The sequence below is a fragment of the Lotus japonicus genome, chromosome 2 (genome assembly GCF_012489685.1).
Source record: "Lotus japonicus ecotype B-129 chromosome 2, LjGifu_v1.2".
NCBI lineage: Eukaryota > Viridiplantae > Streptophyta > Magnoliopsida > Fabales > Fabaceae > Lotus > Lotus japonicus.
In genome coordinates, this window is record NC_080042.1 from 82,713,305 (window position 1) to 82,732,443 (window position 19,139).

At 39.3% G+C, this 19,139-nt stretch overlaps 4 protein-coding genes across 4 annotated transcripts; all 4 read right to left on the reverse strand.

The window, feature by feature from the left end:
• Positions 1-245: 245 nt before the first annotated feature.
• LOC130740320 (probable carotenoid cleavage dioxygenase 4, chloroplastic) lies at positions 246-2,259 on the reverse strand. Its single transcript, XM_057592882.1, has one exon. The coding sequence runs from the start codon at positions 2,135-2,137 to the stop codon at positions 374-376; it is 1,764 nt and encodes a 587-aa protein (XP_057448865.1). The 5' UTR covers positions 2,138-2,259; the 3' UTR covers positions 246-373.
• Positions 2,260-6,385: 4,126 nt separating this feature from the next.
• LOC130740321 (pentatricopeptide repeat-containing protein At1g31790) lies at positions 6,386-8,134 on the reverse strand. The gene has a single exon (XM_057592883.1). The coding sequence runs from the start codon at positions 7,982-7,984 to the stop codon at positions 6,674-6,676; it is 1,311 nt and encodes a 436-aa protein (XP_057448866.1). The 5' UTR covers positions 7,985-8,134; the 3' UTR covers positions 6,386-6,673.
• A 716-nt stretch (positions 8,135-8,850) lies between these two features.
• On the reverse strand, positions 8,851-11,353 carry LOC130740323 (lysine-specific demethylase JMJ32). Its single transcript, XM_057592886.1, has 4 exons — positions 10,498-11,353; positions 9,823-9,998; positions 9,255-9,325; positions 8,851-9,173 (listed from the first exon to the last, which is right to left on the reverse strand). Exons 1-4 carry the CDS (start codon positions 11,155-11,157, stop codon positions 9,028-9,030), a joined length of 1,053 nt encoding a protein of 350 aa, XP_057448869.1. The 5' UTR covers positions 11,158-11,353; the 3' UTR covers positions 8,851-9,027.
• A 331-nt stretch (positions 11,354-11,684) lies between these two features.
• On the reverse strand, positions 11,685-16,612 carry LOC130740322 (protein root UVB sensitive 1, chloroplastic). Its single transcript, XM_057592885.1, has 6 exons — positions 15,368-16,612; positions 14,506-14,562; positions 14,100-14,298; positions 13,675-13,790; positions 12,993-13,169; positions 11,685-12,463 (listed from the first exon to the last, which is right to left on the reverse strand). Exons 1-6 carry the CDS (start codon positions 16,307-16,309, stop codon positions 12,179-12,181), a joined length of 1,776 nt encoding a protein of 591 aa, XP_057448868.1. The 5' UTR covers positions 16,310-16,612; the 3' UTR covers positions 11,685-12,178.
• Positions 16,613-19,139: the final 2,527 nt, after the last annotated feature.

Sequence of the window (19,139 nt, forward strand, 5' to 3'; positions counted from 1 at the left end):
ATGCGGTGACGGTGACGGTGGCTGATCCATGCCATCTGAGATTTATGACTATTAGCAAAAAAATGTTTGTTACCTAAATTTAAAATTGGAGAGAACAGCAAAGACAATAGAGAAGTAGTAATATACAACTTGATATATCTAAACAGAGTCATAAAAAATGCTAGGTGTATGCTTACTATTACAAAGACATTTATGATTTACCATTCACTAACCAAGTCCAAAATGCAATAACAATTTTAAAAAAAAAAAAATTGAGATTGATATAAGTGGAAAGTTCATAACTATATAATGAAAATCTATTCCTTTAACCCTATAATAGTAATGATTGGATAACAATAATATATACAGAGTGGTCCCCACCACACCAGTCCCATTATGACAGCGACACCTTTCTGAGCTCACTGTCACTCACAAACAGTCCATGAAACCCGTACGGCACCCTCCTCGGAAGCTTCACCGCCGCCACAACCTCCAGCTCCGGCGACTGAGCATCCATCACCAAAAACCTCGACTCCCCCTTCCCCTCATCATGCACGTAACTCACCAAGTACCCATCATCCTCCTCTTCCACCTCCTCCCCCGCCGCCACAAAAAACGGCTCGCCGCCGTAGCAACCCTCGCCGTACATCCTACACCCCACCGTCTCCCCACTCACCACGTCAATCTTCACCACCCCAGAAATCTTCGGCATCGGATCCCCCACCGCCGCGTACACAAACCTGCTCTTCCTCCCCAAGAATCTCTGGTTTATCACTCCGAAATCAAGGTTCCTCGTCGACAATGGCTTCCTCGTCACGAACCCAGTCTCCATGTCAATCCTCACCTTCTCCACCACCGCATGCACCAGCTCCAGCCTCTCCATCGTGTGCTCCACCGACAGAATATTCGGCGCCACCAGCGTCACCGTCTTCCCATCCTCCTCCTCCCACGCGTTGATCGCATGAACAATGTTGAAACCCGGCACGTCGAACCACTTCATCTCCGACTCATCCCTCGCGTAGCGAGGCAGAATCCCGATCCGGGAAACCTTGGCCGGATCCGACCCGATCGGCGACCCGCCGGAGATCATGTCCAATGGATTCATCCCGAGCTGAATGTCGGTGAAGATAGCGTACTTCTTCGTGATGGCGAAATCGTGGAGAAACGAAGGTCTGGTCATGGAGAAAACAGGGACGTCAGGGTGCTTCTTCCCGTCGGGGTCGAACCGGAAGTAGGTGAGGAACGGAGGAACAGGGCCGTAACGAAAAGCGAAGCACTCGCCGGAATCAGGGTCGATTTTGGGATGTGCCGTCATGCTCATGGTGAGTTTCCCGTCGAAATCGCGACGGCCGAGGGTTTCAATGTCACCGTTGTTGGCGATTCTGATCTCATAAGGTAGATCCGATTCTCCCAACGCGTAGAGCTTGTTCCCAAACAGAGCTAAGCTCGTGTTCGCCAACCCAATGCCGTTGGCAGGGTTGTACTGACCGGCGATAACCCTCGCCGCCGTGAGAGACCCGCGTGCGGCGGAGGCTACTAGTGTGTTGAAGCCGGAGAAGACGTTGGGGATGAGAGGGTAACCGGCGTCGTTTTCGATTTTGTATTTGTATGTTTTGACGTAGCGGCTGCAGAGGGTGGCTCTGCCTTGTGAGATACGGAGGGCGTGGAGCATGCCGTCGCCGTCGAAGAGGTGGTAAGGTCCTTTAGGGAGGTGCTGCGGGTTGGGGCCGTTTCTGATGTATGCGCCGTCGAGGCAGGGTGGAAGGGTGCCTTGTACGACGTCGCATTCTGTTGGGGGGAGCTCGTTCACCGGAGCAAAGTTTTGGGAGAGGACATGTCTGGGGTCTACTGAGGGTTTGAGTGGAGGGTCTATGAAGTTGTTGATGATGTCGTCGAATGCGTTGAAGAGTAGTGCTGGCACTGAAGGTGGTGGTTGTGGTTTTCTCTTTGCATTGAATGGTGTGGAAGGTGGTGGTGGTGGTGTTTTCTTGAGCAGTGGTTTGCTGGGATTTTGGGTGGTGGTGGTGGTTGGGAGTGAGGGAGAAGGGGTGGTTCTGATTGTTTGAGTTTGGGGGTTTTCTTCAATTCTAACTGAGGATATTTTAAGCAGAGGGAGGTGTGGAGATGCTGAGGTGGTTATGATGGATTTGGGGACCATGGTGGTGGTGGTGGTTGTTGTGGTGGTGGTGGTGGTGGGGTAGAGATTGAGTACTAATTAAGGAGATGAATGAGGAGGGAGATCAGTGCTCACCTCTTGAATGATGCTTATCCTGTGTTAGGATTGTCTTTACTTATGGAAGAAGGAGTGGATGTGTTGTGTAAATGCCAGAACAGATTCCTTGTTGCTTGACACTGACAGTGGATTGAGCATTACCACAATAAAAGGGAAGTATTTGTTTTCTTGAATTTCAAGAAATAATTCATAGATTCCACTCCACTTAAGTAGATATAGGAATAGAAGGAATATAATTGTGACTTATGATGAGTAACATGACAGGAAGAAAAAAGAAATAAAGATGAGAGATAGAAAGAAAAATCGATAGAAATGTAATGGAAAAAAATAATGTGTTTTTCACACTTCATTTACCATTCTATTTTTATGATATATGAAGAAAAAAAAAAGATGAATGATATGATAAGAGTTACAAGATAGAGATAGAAAAAAAAATGAGATGGAAGATAAGTGTAAATAAATGTAGTTGAAGAAAAAAAAAATGAGTTTGATAATATATAAGGAAAATGCTGATTGTTACCAAAGAATCCGCAACAAAATGTAAGAATGTTAACGTGACATCTAAAGGGGTTGTCTAAATGACCCATGATAAAGTTTGGATTAAATAACTCATCATCCAATCAAATTGGAGATAGGTGAGTTGGAATTTCTACATTTTATTTATAATTTATTTCCAACTCATTTATCTCTAATGTGATTGGATGATGGGTTATTTAACCCAAACTTTATCATGGGTCATTTAGACAACCCCTATTATCTAAACCACCATCCCACACTATTTATTTCAAATTTCTTTTGAAAATTTTGATTGGTTGATTTTTGGTTCGAACTTTTCTTACATGATTCTTTATTATGTTGAGTAAATTTTGAGTCAATCAAATAATGATTCTTGTCCTCCTAATTAGTCTGCATTTTTCAGTTTCGTTCCTATCATAATGATGAGAAAATAATCAGCCTTATTTCCTGCCATAGGCAATTGCACCATATTGATTGTTGTTTATTGTTTTGTCTCCTTCGTGTACCATATAAGGGAGAAATGTCAATCCTTAATAGGCAGAGAAATATATGAACATGATGGTTCCCTTCTTTGATACAATACTTCCTCTTTTATTTTCTGGGTAATATTTTGTGAAGGTTCCATACGGTCTGCCTCGAGTGCACGAGTTAGATCGTAGTTATGTAAACCTTTGGGGGCAAAACTGGCAGTTAGAATTTACACCGGAGTCCGCCATAAATTTTGCTTTAGGGCAGTGGCTTGCCACGGCACCACAATACTCTTCGTCTCCTATTTTCCAACACTCTTTACTCTTTAGTAAATGTTTTTAACCACAGCAAATACTTGATATATTTCCACTCATCTTTTCCAATCAAAGAATTATCATGTTTTTCAATATATTTGACTTTTTTTCATTTCAATATCACTATTTTTTTTTTCATTATCTGACTTTTTCTCTCATCAAATTACTACTTTCTCTATTTGATTAATTTCTCACTCTAATTGAAAGTAAAATGAGATGTTTAGTGGTTTTTGAAACAGAGGAGCACCCCAGGAAGAAAAAAACTGATCCTGTGTAGAACCTCTAACAGATATTTTTTGTGATGTGAGTATGTGACTATATGTTTCTCTTTATTCTGTAGTCTTCTATCATGAGCTCAACAATAATATCAGTATACTGTATTAATACTAAGTTGAGACTGTATTCTATTCTCTAGTCTCTACTCTTCTATATTGTTTTGCTGTTATTAACAGCTTCCTGCAATGCGTTTCACCTTAGCCACAATCATATTTTCAATTTTCAACATCATCTGAGTAGCGTACAAACCAAGATTTGAGGTTAATTAAAAGATACAAATACTCAGGTACGTACAGTTGTATGGTGAAGATGACTCGTAGAGTTGAATGATGATATTTTCAATTTCAAATCCATAAATGCCTAAAGGGACCACTTTGTTTCACCCATTGAAAAGAAAATGACCTCTATATACCATTTTTTCCCAACGTGTGTTAATTGATCGATTTCAATCTTGTTTTAGACAGAGACCCCAATTATTTTCTCGATTTTTCTCTCTCACAAACAGTCAGGTCTAGTGACTATCCAACCAAACAGAAATGACCATGGGAACAACACCAAAATTTCAAGAAAACAGGTGAAAATGGCCTATTATCCATGACCTAATAAAGGATAATAGTGCAATGTAAACAAGGACCAACCACGGAGCTAGCATATAGAAAATGACCTATTATCCTTAATTCTAAGCGGATATAATTTGTCTGTCTCTTGTTACAGAGGCACTCAGCCACTCACTTTCAAGCCACAAGCAGGAAGTGATTGGATTTACTAATTTCTTCATAGACAAATAATTTATATATAGGTGGGGTTTTGCCGTTTTGGTATATATTCTTACTCGGTTACTCCATTACGGGCCCCTCCCCTGTCCTTAACTATGTGGCCCCAACTGCTTAAATATGTTTTGTTCCCTATCTATAAATATAGTAAATATCAGTATTAGTCCCTAAAAATATTGAATCCCTGAAAAATATACATGGTTAGTTATCTGTTTTAGTTTTTGTCATTGAGATATATAGCAGGTGCTTATAAAAAAACCTGGGATATATATATAGCAGGTCAAAACTGATTTTTTTTCTAGTGACTACTCATCTTTGAGTCAGTTTTTCACTTACCCATCTTAAAGGGACCCAAAAGTAATAAGATAAGATATATCATGAATTTTTGTAGTCCTTGTGTGGAAGAAAGCTTGTTGTTCAACCATGTTGAATTTGTAAATATCTTAGTCATGATGTCAAATTTCATGGCTGAGTGTCTCCTCCAACAACACTTGTAGTGAACGCCATGTACGCCCCCACCAACTGAACCAAGCGAATGCGACTGATCATGCAATAATTTCATGACAATTTGATAAGAGTCTTTTTTCTCTCACCTTATTTTGTTATAATAACTGCTTATAACTACTTATTATATCTTTTATTTCTCATTGTAATTGGAAGTAAAATCTATCTTTCCTCTACGGATGCTCCATTCAGCTACCACACAATTCTGTGGCGAAGATGAAGCATAGAGGAGTTGAATGATGAAGTTTTCATTTTCAAATCCATATATATGCCTAAATTAAAGGGACCCCCTTTAATTGTTTCATGTCCATTGAAAAGAAAAGGATCTCTACATATCATCTTTTTCCCGACGTGTATTGGTTTGCTTTAATCTTAGTTTTAGACAGAGACTCCAATTAATTTCCTCATTAATTTTTCTCTCTAACAAACATGCAGATCTAGTGATTATCCAACCAAACAGGAATTACTATCGAACAATAACAATAATGAAAATGAATGATATGATATAGAATGTGATGTAGGTATCGTCTAGTGAATGCACATGTTGCGCCAAACTTTTTTCTACTTTTCTTGAGAAGTATATATCTCCAATCTCCACTCTTTAGTATGAGATATATTTAGATCTTAGGGGATAACATTTAGAATTAAATTTCATTTGCGCTCCCATTTAAGTGAAATGGAATGAAGAGAAAAATATAGGAAGAAAAAAAGTATGAAATTTGAGGAGTAATATAATAGAAATAGAAAATAGAGTTTGATAAAAATAAATGTAAATGTGAATGATTATGGCTCTGACACCTACATTTATGTTTTTATAGAACTCTACTCTCTTGAGCAATAACAATTTACCTATCAATCACATGTAAGCAATTAAGTAGATATTTATACATACAAACACTACAGACATACCCATGATGGTCTAACTTGAAGCCATGGTAAAAGTTGAGGGCTAACTTGGGGATTCTGTAATTTAGTTCCATTTTAGTCTAACTGATTTAATCACATATATAGTTACAATACAAAAAGATATGAGACCTTCAACTCTTCATCCTAATAAAGTCTTCTACGTAATCTAAACAAATTGTCTATTTTAGTGTAATACCTTATCATTGTACTATTTTAGGGAAAGAAAAATTGCTCTAAAAACCTGCACTTGAGACGTAACAAAGAGGCAAATAGATCATATCTAGACCTGTCAATTTGGCCCTTGGCCCTAGCGCCAGCCCAGCCCACACACAAAAAAGCCCACGGGGCCAAAAGCCTTATGGGCTAGGGCCAGCCCACAGCCCTATAATTCTGGAAAAAAAAATTCTCACATTACATTGTGTAACAAATTTTCATATCTTGCCATTTAACCAAGTGTGCAACAAATTTTCTCACATTACATTGTGTAAGTATCACTAGCCAGAAGCTCGAGTGTTTTAAGCAAATACTTTACATTATTCATTTCTGTATAGTCTATGTATCTTCTTCTTGATGCATGTTTAGAAATCCCTCTAAAATTGATTTTAAAGTTAAAATCAATTATGGAGAAAAGTCTCTATGAGTAGCTTATGGACGTCAAAATTGATTTAGGGGAAATAAAAGTTAAAATCCAAACATGCTATTAGTTAATTCGTGCTTGAGTAGGTAACACTGCCACAGGCAATTCTTACTTTATCAAGCAAAGATTCATGGGGTTTCAATCCAGCTGCCTTCATCTGATACAGAAACTTAACAGCCTCAATGTACAAACCATTCTCTAGGTAACCCATAAGCATGGCATTCCAACTATCAACATTCCTTTCACTTCGGCTCGTCTCAAAAACCTGTTTGGCATCTCTTAGCAACCCACTTCTTCCATACATGGCTATCAAACTACACTGCACATAGTTATCAGAGGCCAACCCGAGTTTCATGGCATCAGCATGGACCTGTTCGCCACAGCGTCCATGATCCATCATTTTCCCACATGCCTTGAGAACACTGGAAAACGTATAAGTGTCCTTCTTTATTCCCTGCCTTCCCATCTCCTTGAAGTCATTAAAAACCTCTGGGAAATCCATTTCCCTGCAACCGCTCACAATTTTAGCCGTCCAGGTTGACGTGTTATGCCGCGATAGTTTATTAAACACAGCGTTTGCATCTTTAACACACGTGAACCTCCCATAAAATCTGATCAAGGAGCTGCTGAGAAGCACATGGTCACAAGCGCCCAACTTTAACAACCATCCATGAACCTGCATCCCTAGAGGGATATTCTCAATGCAGGCACATGCCTTGAGAAGGCAAGCACAGATCCACGGAGGGAATTCCGACATGCCCAATTGGTGTAGCATGGCGAGAAAAACATCTATGGCCTCCTCATAATCAGCATTGTCATAGTAAGCAATGAACAAGGTTGCCCACGAGTTGAAGTCTTTCACGGGCATTGCGTCGAACAGTTGGCATGCATAGTCCAACAGACCGCACGAAACGAACATAACGAGAATTCGATTGATGAAGGACAAGGGGGGTTTGATTCCGCTGTGGGCGATGTGGGTGTGGAGCTCAATGGCGGTTTGTGGGTCAGGGGAAAGAGTGCATTCTTCGATCAAAGAGGTGTAGATGTCAATGGGTATAGGAAAAGGCAGAGCATCCATCAAATGCAAGATGTGTGAGGTTGTAGCTCCTTTTCTCTTCCTCTTCTTCTTTTTCTTCATATTATGATTGTTGTTGTCGTAGTAGTAGTAGTTGTCCCTACAAGGAGTGGGTTGAGGAGTGAGGGATGGTGAAGGAGTGTGAGGAGGGAAGAGAGAAAGGTTGTGTTTGGGGTTGGGGTTGCGGAGGAAGGGTAGTCGAAGGTGGTGGTGGTGGTGGTGGTTGGGAGGAGGACAAGTAGTTGGGTTGCTATCAGCAAAGCGGGTGGGTGCTGTTGGCGGCGGAGCAACGAGGAGTTCCATTTCTCAACTGGATATAGTATACACACACAGACAACATAGGATTCACCCAACATGATATGTTATTCTTTCTGTCATCACAGTCTTTCCTTTTTGGGAACCTCCTGCCTATTTTTTTTCAGATACACTTTATATAATAAAATAACATAAAGTTTTGACTTAAACACTCCTACAAGTCTAAATGATTTATAGGGTGACACTCTTGCAAGCTTGTAATTTCAGATTTTCATTGAACTCAATGTCAATTATATAGACATTGTTCACGGGGCATCAAGTGTATTATGGATTGGTTAGAAAAACGGGTGTAATGCGAAAAAGTGTTTAAATTAGGGTTTGCATAAGGAGTGAATTTAAAACTCACAAGATTAGGGTTTTTGATTTCTCCGAGGGTGGTCATTTGGGCTGCTTAGGGTTGTTGAGTTTGGTTCCACTTCTGATTCCAATTATTCTAATGGTCAATCTTCAATCTTCGATTGTGTTGTGATAAACCTTTTTGTACATGATAAACATGTTCGATGATCATGTATAGTATCTATTTGGAGTGATTTCTTGATGTTTGAGCTAAATATTTCACTATGTTGGTTAAATGAGAGTGAAAAGAGGAACAGACGACGAGAATCTGAGAGGAAGGATGAGGCAGTGAAGTAACGGTGGCCAGAGAGAGTGGGGTGAATAGTGTGGAGGGAGGGAAGCGGGTGGGATTAAGAGTATTTTTTGTTTTACTTTTGGTATTGGTGCTCCGGTAGACCAGTAGTTTATATGGTATGCGGAAGACAACACCCAATTTATATGACAAAATCTAAGTTAAGAGTTTTAAGTGCATGTTTAGAAAAATTAGAAGAAAAGAAAAAGAGCTTTGAAGCTTGGAGGAAAAAAAATAATCATCACATTTCTTAATTTGGTATACCAAACACGAGACCAAACTCATCATCATATGATACAACAGAAGGACAAAATTGTTAGCTCTAGACATGAACAGTTTGCTCAACAAGTCTTGACTTTTGGTCTTCAATACTGTAAAATATCACCAGCTGAGAAATGAGAATTCATCTAGTGTCATAATCATCTTCTGCACCTGTATCTATCTCCTCAGACAATTTCTCATGCATCAATGGACTTGGAGGAGAACGGTAATGAATAGATTGTAAGAAGTTGAAATAAGCATACTTTATGTCAAACTGCATATCATACCCTGCATAAAATATAACGTTAGTAAAAAATCTGATTAACATTGGTGATGGACCTGAAAAGAGAAGTATGTTTTTATGCTTACAATAATTTACTGCAATTGTCAATCCTCCATCATCTGAACCCTGTCTAACATGATGGAACCACATACTTGGCCTGCATTAATTCAACCATGTCAGCACTCGCATTACTATATATACCGAAAGGAAGAACCATAAAAATTTGCTCTAAGAAGATTTTCAGGTCAAATAACAGATGTTCAATGTGAGAACACGAACACCATATACAGTGTATACTAATTGAATCCATCAAAAGAGTTTCACTCACTTTTTGTCTGTACTCGTTCGATTGCACTGTTGACATGGTAACCAAACATAGATTATCTAAGGGGAGCTACCGGCATTTAAAACCTCTAGTTTAATTACTTAACAGCCAAACATATAATGTAAAAGCATCGAAATTTTGCTTCGGCTCAGGGTTTGTAGCCTAAGTTACGTTTAATTCTCCTTGATGGACATTTAGGTTTCAAAATGTCAACCCAAACATGCTTAACACTTGGAAATAAACAGATCATATGTAGAGAATATCCAACTAAAGAAAACATAAGATCAAAACACATTAACTTGATGCAAATGCAAAGCAAGGGACCTTACAAGTAGAGAACTTCGCCGGCCTTCACAGTGCACTCAAACGGCCGAGGGCCATTGAAGTACAAGGGAAACTTGGAAATCTCATCATCCAAGGTCTCTCGAGAAGGGTAAGGATCCACACTGCACCAAGGCACATATCTAGTTGGCTTCTCAAGCTCCAAATCAAACTCTCCAGTATCCTACAAACAAACCCACAACACCACAATGAAAATCCATTCCAAAAGTCAATACCTTTACTAGGAAATCCCACACCCCACCAACATATAAGAATCCAAATCTTCGGAATCAATCATGTTATGATCTTCTACACTAAATGAACATACAATTTGGTATATTGGTTTGCTCCCCTAAAGTTTCTGTATGCAAAAATTGGTCTCCAAAGATTAAACTTGTAATCTAATTGCCAATTCTAAATTGGTGCAATAAAGCTCCCGCTATGCGCGATGTTCAGGAGGGATCAGACTCACTTTGTGGATCAAATGTATGCGGTCTTACATTGCATTTTTGCAAAAGGCAAATTTCAGGACTCAAACCTATGACTAGGGCTCGAACATATGACTACAAAGTCACATGACATTGTCGCGCCGAGCCTCGCCCTCTTAACAAATGACCAAATGAACACAAATAAGATCACAATGTTTCAATTTACTCAAAAGAAAATCATGGTGATGAAAATACCCAAGAATATTTGTAGGTTGCAGCAGGGTAATCACGAATGTACAATCGATGAACATCAGTGGGTGGCAACAGCAGGAAGTGCTTCTCTCCAGTGACAACAGCGTAGAGATTCTCATAGTGATCCTTGTGGAAGGAGGTTTGAGACTGTTGTGTACCAATCCAGAGGTTAACAGCTTCCGGCTGGGCGCCGAAAGCTTCGGTGGCCCAACCGATATGGGGGTCACAGTCACCGGCGAGGGAAGAGTATTCAGAGCGAAAGCAATCGTTCTGCTGCTGGGCGTAGGCCACAAACTTGGAGGGGTGGGAGGAGGAGATGAGGTTGAGGGCGTCGGTGAAGGGCACGTGCTGCACGTGAGCAGAGGCGAAGCAGAGGGAGGTGGAGGGGTGGGGAGCGAGGGCGTCGGCGGCGCCGGTGGGGGTGAGGTGGAGGGAGACGGTGGAGGAGGAGAGGGTTTGGGAGAGGTAGGAGGGGTGGGTCCAGGAAGAGAGTGCTGGCCAGTGGGTGATGGCGTTGGAGATGATGCAGGGTTTGTTTGGGTTGATGAAGTTTCTGAGGAATTGGAGTGAGGTTGGTGGGGATTCTAGTCTTTCTACTCTACCACTGTTTCCCAAGCTCAGTTCCCTCACTTCACTCCATAGTTCCTCTATCTCCTCCTTCATGGTGTTGATGTTATGTGATGGATCAAACTTGGAATGAGATTATCTATATATGCTTGCTTGCATTGCATCTTCCTTTTGAATTGGCAAGAAATATTTCCCACTTTTGGTTTGAGAATGCATTTGATCATAGGGGAGCATAAAGGTACCTTTGATTATGGGGTCATATTCTGGGGAGGATCAGAAATCAGGAACACTCCCCACTTTTGGTTTTAAAATGCATTTGATCTTATTCTGGGGGGGGGGGGGGGGGGGGAACAGAAATCAGAGGCCATTTGACAGCTTGATTATTCATCGTTCAAGAAGTGTTTTTCTTTTTTAGTAGATAATAATTCCTATATGAAAATCTGTAAGAGAAAGTGTCTATGATGGTAACTCTTGTTTAACAGATATCTTCCACGATTGTCAATGTCGTTTAGGCCGAGAACATTCACATCTTAATGGACTAGGTTCCCAGCAAGTGTTCTTTCTTCGCACAATCTCATTATTGTTTGCGAAACATACACTGATAATGAATGGCAAGAAGGCAGTTGCAGCACAAAGGCAATCTAAAATGGTTTAGGAACATCAAATTTGTGAACAAAATGCATTTGTGTGGGATTTAGTGCTAAATACATGTATTAGATACAAATAAACAAAAGCTTGATATTTAGATGCACATCTTAATCTTAAACTATAAACAATTGCTCTGAACTGTACGCGGGTGCAATCAATCTCCCTAGTAAAAGTGGTCACTGTTCCCAATTATTTGACCCTTTCTGGGTCATCCATTCATTGAAATAGACAACAGGTAGCCAAATTGGCATATTTGGCTTGTGGTTTTTGTCACACTATGTAGCTTCAACTATCTGTAGTTGTCTTTTCGCCATTAAACCCATTGAGTTGCATGTTTTGCAGCATGGGATGTGCTGCTTAACAACAATGGCAAAGACCCAACCAGGGCTCTTGATCTCCAAAGATATCTCCAAATTGCTTCCTCATAGAAAACAATGCAGCCATGCAAAACCACCAGCCATTCACCGTGTTAGCTACTCGCTGAGGATGTCGTGTCACCTAGACGAATTCTAGTAGGCAAAGGTCTTGCAATAAGCCCATCCATGATCCAGCCTACTGATTCTCCATCGTTTCTAACATGCTTGAATTCCCTTTCCGCATACTCCAGAGATATGTGCAGCCTCCCACCGGGCTTCGAATCATTAAGTGTTCCTCTTCCTCCAATTCCCGCGTTCTTCTCTAACCAATAAAGGTAATTGACCTGAAACAATGCCTTGAGCATGTCTAGCTGTGAACAGTTTTCTTTAAGCACCACCTGAATCATGAAAATGTATTAGTAATGATCCCAACCATTTGAAAAGTAAACACAGAAACAGAACAAAGAGCAGCAGAAAAGGGAATACTACAAAATATAAATGAATCGTTTAGCCATCGGCAAGCCTCCAATCAACAAATAAAATCAAGGTCTCTTTGTTTCAGTGCATTAAAGATCCCATTCATTTGGACCTCCGCTCCATGTAAGTTTGTTAACCTTAACTCCACAAAAGATGATACTCAAAAAGAAAATGAAAAGTGAATGATAGCACTTGAAAGTCCTTGTAAAATTGCTTTCAGATAAGTAAGGAGAAAGTTTGTCCTTCTAATTCATAAATATTGCATTCATTTTTTTAATTTTAAAGAAATCTTCAATTTAACAAAGAAAAAACTCTTGAGCAAAACTACACACAATCAAGACATAAATGTGTGTGAAAAGCACGTCTTCCCCACTCGACTTGTTAGACAATCAAGAAACTCGGACAAGAACAATCCAATCAAAATGAAAGTGAATATGTCTGTGAACTTACACAGAACTTCCCCATGTGCTCGGACAAGATGTAGCCTTCGTTTTTATAAAGCGCAAAGAGAGCAAGCACATCCTCCTTGCTGTTGATAATTTCACTGAGCTTGGATCCAAGCTGCAGACGTTGTTCAATTTCTCCAGCTGCATCCTTTGCTTCAGATGATACAAAATTTGATTGTACCTATTACACAAGTTAACAGGCTATAATACATACAAATCAGCATAAAGCATGATAAAAATGATTTCTGATACTTTTCCAGCCTTGTAACTAGCCAAATTAATTGATGCATGATATGATGTCATTGTAGATAGGGCAAGTCCCACATGTCTTCTATCTAATACTTCCTCGAGTTACTCAGTATTTACAGTCAGTGGTGACGAGCATAAAATATTACCATAGATAGGGCAAGTCCCACATTCAATCCACATCTAGAAAAGCAGCAAAGAAAGAATGAAGTAGTATAGAACAATGACCATATTAACTCCAAAAAATTACAAAAGAGCCCTACCGCACAAGTTATCATAGCAAGAGCTAGATGGACATATGTGACCTGACACTCCCTAGACTCAACTGAGCAGAACTATTAGAGAGGGCCAGAAAGAAACTCAAGATTTCATAAACCATTGCAAAAATAAATAAATTGAATTTTAGAATGCAGCAAAGTTACAAACAAAGATCAACTCACTTTGCTTGCAAAAGTTGCATTCAATATGGGTACAGCTGGAAATAGTGGCTCTTCATTATTGACCTCTTTAACTGGGGGCGCCTGGCCACTCAGTAGATACTCACTGAAAACCAAGCCTGTTAAAATAAAAAATAATAACGTATTAAGTTTTGACCCTTTGACAAACAATTCAAACCCTGGAAGCATTTCCAGGTTTCCAAGTTCACCAACAATTGATTGTGAAAACATTTATAAGACTACTGCAAAATGCAACCTATAAGACCTTCCAAGATTCGACCATGAAATTAAACTTCCATAGAAGAGACAACATGTCAAAATATTTACTGTTTCATCATCAACAGTATAAACTAAATTTATTGTATAGTAACAGAACACAGCTCCAACATGAATGTGTGCGAGTGACTGGAGGAGAGATCAGAACTTACTTGCACGATAGGGATTTAGAGTCCGTAGCTGAATGGACTGATATGACTTCAGATTGCAGTACATGTGGATCCAAGTTATAACACTAAATGAAGCAAGAACAAGAGGTGTGGAGGAGCCTATGCAGTTACCCAAACCTATACCGAGCGCAATTCCGATGAACCTGCTTGCCATTCCTTGGACTTCACCTTTAGCAATTACCTAAAATTTACAATTATTTTCAGAGAGACAAAAATATAAATGACAAGCATCACAAACATGTGTGAAATGGATACTCAATAAATCATGCCACTTGAGGTAGTAGTAGTAGATGGAGATCTTCTAAATTAACTCATAGACGTGTATATTGTGCTGCAACGTTAAATCAGTACTCCTATATGATCAAAGTGAAAAGGATCCATTTTTCACCTCAGCAAAATTCCTTTGAGCAGCAAAACCAGCAAAGAAACAGCTCCTCGTAGAAGCCTGTGAAAAAAAAAATCAGCTTTAAGTTTCAATTTGTTCACACCTAAATTGTTCAATATTCTCAAAGCAAATAAATGAGACATAGGAACGGAAGTCACCTAAGTCAACAGCTGATGCCAGATAGAGAGACATAAAAAGATATATTTGTGATATTCGCCCGCCCCCATCACACATGAAAGTGTTTAGTATTAACTTTCATTAAGTCATTTAATTTGCGAATAACACGGCTTTGGTAGCATTTGATAGACATGTTAGAATAAGGTGAAACGTAATGTGTGGTTTTTGTTTTACGATGATGTATTTTAAAAAACAAAACGTACATAGTTGGACATGAAGTTAAATAGTCAAACATTTTAGTTTCCACTAAAAAGAGTGAATGAAACCTAGGAGAGCAAAACAAAACAAAAGCATTCTATTTCATATTGTCTGCAAGACAAATCTACCTAAAAGTTGAAATTAAACAACATCAAAGGGAAAGCAAACCATGCAGATTGAAAATATAAGCAGTTCAGTTAAAAAAATTCATATCATTGGGGAGCAGTTACTTGAAGATCAATTCTGGAAACAAACAGATGAATCAGAATGAAATGCAAGTGAACAAGGCCACTCAGTGGTTAAATAACAACAACCATTTTCTACATATCATTATACTTAAACTTTCCTGATTTTAATAACCTCAGTATTTACTAAAACTATTAAGCTCATACATACACGATACACCTCAATAATGAAATTGAATCACTAAGGCCTGGAATCAATAATGCACAAACACCTCAATTCTTCACATACTAAAAATTGTCATCACCTGAATCAACGAAGCCGCGGAGCGAGACGCCCCAGCCACAGCACCAATGGGCACAAAAAGATGAGGGAAAGCAGGAGTACACATCTCCAAACCAAAAGCAGCATTTTCAAGAAGATCAGCAAACAATCTCCACCCTTTTGGGTTAACATCAAAATGGCGACCGAAATCCGACAACAGGATCTTACTGAGGTACCCAATTCCATCCTTGAGCACCCAATTGATGGCAGCAGCAGTAGGAATAGCCCCTTTCCCCAATCCAACAGCAAACAGCAATGACTGTGTTGCCAGCACCCCACTAACCTGGCAAGCAACACCTTGAACTCCTCTCCACAATGAATACTCCAAGTAATCACTGGTCACACTGTTGGGATACCCTTCAGGAAGCATCAACCGTACCAAGAGGTCCCTGCACTTGAACCACAGAAAGCTTGGAAGTTGTGAAGGGTTCAGGGATGATAGTTCAGAGATCAAGCTGGGTTGTGAGGGAACAAAAGTGTCCTTCGTGTGATCAGTGATAAGCTTGGTCAGGTTGCCACCTTTGACTTCCCAGACGAGAGTTTCATCGTCGTTAGAAGAATGGGTTTTTGCCAGTGCGAGTTTGGCAAGGAAGAGATGGCAGAAACAGCATACAGCGGAAGAGAAGAGCAAGGAGATGAAGAGGGTGTGAAGGGGACCTGAAGAAGAAGAATCGGAATCGTCGGAGTCAAAGGGGTAACCCCAGTAGCCACCATTGTTGTTGTTATTGTTGTTGTTGCTGTTACCACCGCCGCTGCCGCCGTGTGAGAAGAGGGGAAGGGCTGAAATGCGAAAGGGGTGAGAAGGGGTGAGTTGTTTGGACGGAAAACGGGCGGCGGAGAAATGGGGTGATTGAGGCGGCGGTGCACGGTGGCGGAGGGGGAGTGAGGTGAGAAGGGAAGAGGAGATGCAGGTGGTGCAACCCATGTTGGGTGCAGCGAAGCCACTTGGTTCCGGCGCAGGGAGTTGAATTGAAATTGAAGGTCAAAGCATGGGAAACAGAGGATTCAAGGTACCACGTTGAATATCGGACCTTGGTAAACCCTAACCGGGTATGGACTCAATCCAAGATGAATCCGATTTGCTCAATAGTAAAAATGGAAAATTTATTTGGTGTCATCTCGACTTCTATTCATGTCATTCTTGTACATACCGCACTTTAAATTGAAGTAACTAGTCTTGACAAGTCTTAGTGGTGGACTAGTAACCCTTGTCAAGGTGAGGATTCATGATGGCTACTAACCTTCGTCAGTCAAGCATACCTTGGATGTTTTCCCAATTGGGTACGATTGAGGCAACGATGATCGAACCGATCAGGACGAGATGTAGATCCAAGGACTTGACAAAAACCAACTTGTTAGCTATCCTTCAAGATGGTGGCCTAATTAACCCTACGATATGCACTAACCCTTGATTCATGTCACATCAAAGACAGATTCATTAGCTATCTCAATCACGATCTCGATACTCGATGAGGTATGCCACACACAATAGTTTGCAGAGGCATCGGTTAGAGTTAGAGTCAAGGAAATCCAACGACGCCAAAATAACAATTCAATTACTTATTTTTGGATGATATTATAACTAGCTCTATTAGGCCTAAATTCAATGAATTAAGGGTAAATAAAATTAACAAGCACTAATTACAAGCACAAAATATTCATTCATTAAATTATAATAATTACGACTACATGATAATATGAAGGGATACACTTTCATCAGACCAAACCTCATTCTCTCACCAAACTCAACATGGGTGTCTTTGTTGTGCCATACATAGTTGTACTCAACGCATGGAGTGACCTTTGCGTGAAAGAGAAATATGGAGTTTGTGATCACGTGGAACTATAATATGGTCGTTGTTCCACAAGATAACGCCTACAAAGAGCACAAATCACAACTATTTCCACTATGAAATTGACCGACCACATTCGATTCCGTAGCAGAAATGTTTGCGACCTCAGTCCATGGTAAGTGACACCGTATGGAACAACTTGTTCACATTATACTAACACATGATTACAAACACAATCTTCCTATCTACACAGAGATAACTTAAGGAGTTCTGTAAAACTACCTAGCACAACAACAACGCCCCAGGGGAGTTTGGGGAGGACAAATATGAGATTTTGTTGGAATAAAGTGTCTTCACGGATAACTCCAGTTTTCATGTACACTTAATGATTATAATATAATGAATGGATTTCTTGGAGAGAGCTTTATTATGATCAATATTTTTTTGTGGTTTTTGAGAAGATATATTTCTTGTATTTTTATGAAATTTTTGTAGGATTTTGGGTTTTTATAATAGATAGAAATAATTTAAAACTAAATAAATATGTAAAGTGATATAAAATTGAACAAATATTTAAAGAGTAATATACAAAAATAATAAAAAATAAAGAAAAAATGGGGTGTAAATCTTACCTCCAAATAAACTCTTATGATGATTTTAACCGCGTAAGTCGTAGCGCCACAACAATCATCAAAAAAATTAGACTATAGCACAAGTTGAGTTATCCATAATGGATATGTAAAAAAATTTAAGTAGGGTGCAAACTACATGTTTTCACAATAATTCTGAGTAGTCAAATTCAAAACACTCAAAGAGGTATAAAATCTAAGAATTTGATAAGATTTTCTTGAATGAAAAGCATGTGAATGAGCTCCTTTCATATAAAGGTAAGAGAAGGAAGAGTAGAGAAAATTTTCCAATGTGGGACTAATAAGAGTTGATCAATTGGTGACTTTGATTTAAAATTTTACATTTTTTTTATAATTTAACTATTCAAACATTGAAATTACGTCTAACTATTTCTCCGAATAATTATAAGTGATAATATTATCTCTTTACATCCCACAAATTTTACACAAAACAAACATCTACAACTTTAGATTTGAATCACTGTTTACACTTCAATAAACATGTTGGGACAACCTTTTTTTGTTTTGTTTTTTAAGCCATACTGTCCTAGAAGACATTTAAGTTAGCTCTTGAAGTTCATAGTAGTTTTGTTTTTTTACATTCATTTTAAATTTACATGAAGACAAAAATCACTGCGAAATCAATTACTTCCTCCATTTCAACCATTCATTATGAAGGAAATGGAGTATGTCATGTGAAATAACACACTCAAAAAGTCTTTTAAGGTGTTCCCAAAACTATGGCTTTACCAACCACTTTTTGATCAAGCTTAAGTTTCTTGTTGCAATTTGGACCACTCACTCGATGAGCAAAGATTGTTGCCTCGTCTTTCTCATGCTTGTCTTAATTGCTATGGATGAGATTCTCATAGCTTGCACTGTTCTAGTTGTTGGGCGTGGGGTTATAACTCACAGTCCTAAGCTTGGTTTCCAGTAACTTCTCACGATTTTGTTAAGGTATGAAACCAAGGACATCGTAACTGTTGTAGTTGCATAATGTAGCTCTAAAATATTCATTTTTGTGTCCATCCTCGTGAATCTTATAATTACACACTAATTGAATCGATCCAACTTATCACCATGTCCTTCTTCGATCAATCTCTACAATTATTTACTTTATCTTTTACATTCTACAGGCCCTAGCTGGCACCGACAGAAAAATAGCTGCGTGCAGCATTTAGATATATTGATTTATTTATTTACATTTTTGCATACCATTTCGTCTTTTATTCCAAATGGATTCATTTCAATTTCCATTGTTTACATACATTTGGAGACAATATGCCATTAGCCCATTACCAGGAGTAATAATTTACATTCTTTGAGACAATTT

What these genes read in the sequence shown, in the direction of transcription:
- LOC130740320 (XM_057592882.1), bottom strand. Translation starts at nt 2,137, where the DNA reads ATGGTCCCCAAATCCATCATAACCACCTCAGCATCTCCACACCTCCCT.
- LOC130740321 (XM_057592883.1), bottom strand. Translation starts at nt 7,984, where the DNA reads ATGGAACTCCTCGTTGCTCCGCCGCCAACAGCACCCACCCGCTTTGCT.
- LOC130740323 (XM_057592886.1), bottom strand. Translation starts at nt 11,157, where the DNA reads ATGAAGGAGGAGATAGAGGAACTATGGAGTGAAGTGAGGGAACTGAGC. An exon ending in GCCGGCGAAGTTCTCTACTT is followed by an intron (nt 9,326 to 9,822) that starts GTAAGGTCCCTT and finishes GAATTAATGCAG; the next exon opens with GCCAAGTATGTGGTTCCATC. An exon ending in GACAATTGCAGTAAATTATT is followed by an intron (nt 9,174 to 9,254) that starts GTAAGCATAAAA and finishes TATTTTATGCAG; the next exon opens with GGTATGATATGCAGTTTGAC.
- LOC130740322 (XM_057592885.1), bottom strand. Translation starts at nt 16,309, where the DNA reads ATGGGTTGCACCACCTGCATCTCCTCTTCCCTTCTCACCTCACTCCCC. An exon ending in CTCAAAGGAATTTTGCTGAG is followed by an intron (nt 14,299 to 14,505) that starts GTGAAAAATGGA and finishes TGTAAATTTTAG; the next exon opens with GTAATTGCTAAAGGTGAAGT. An exon ending in AGCACATGGGGAAGTTCTGT is followed by an intron (nt 12,464 to 12,992) that starts GTAAGTTCACAG and finishes TTCATGATTCAG; the next exon opens with GTGGTGCTTAAAGAAAACTG.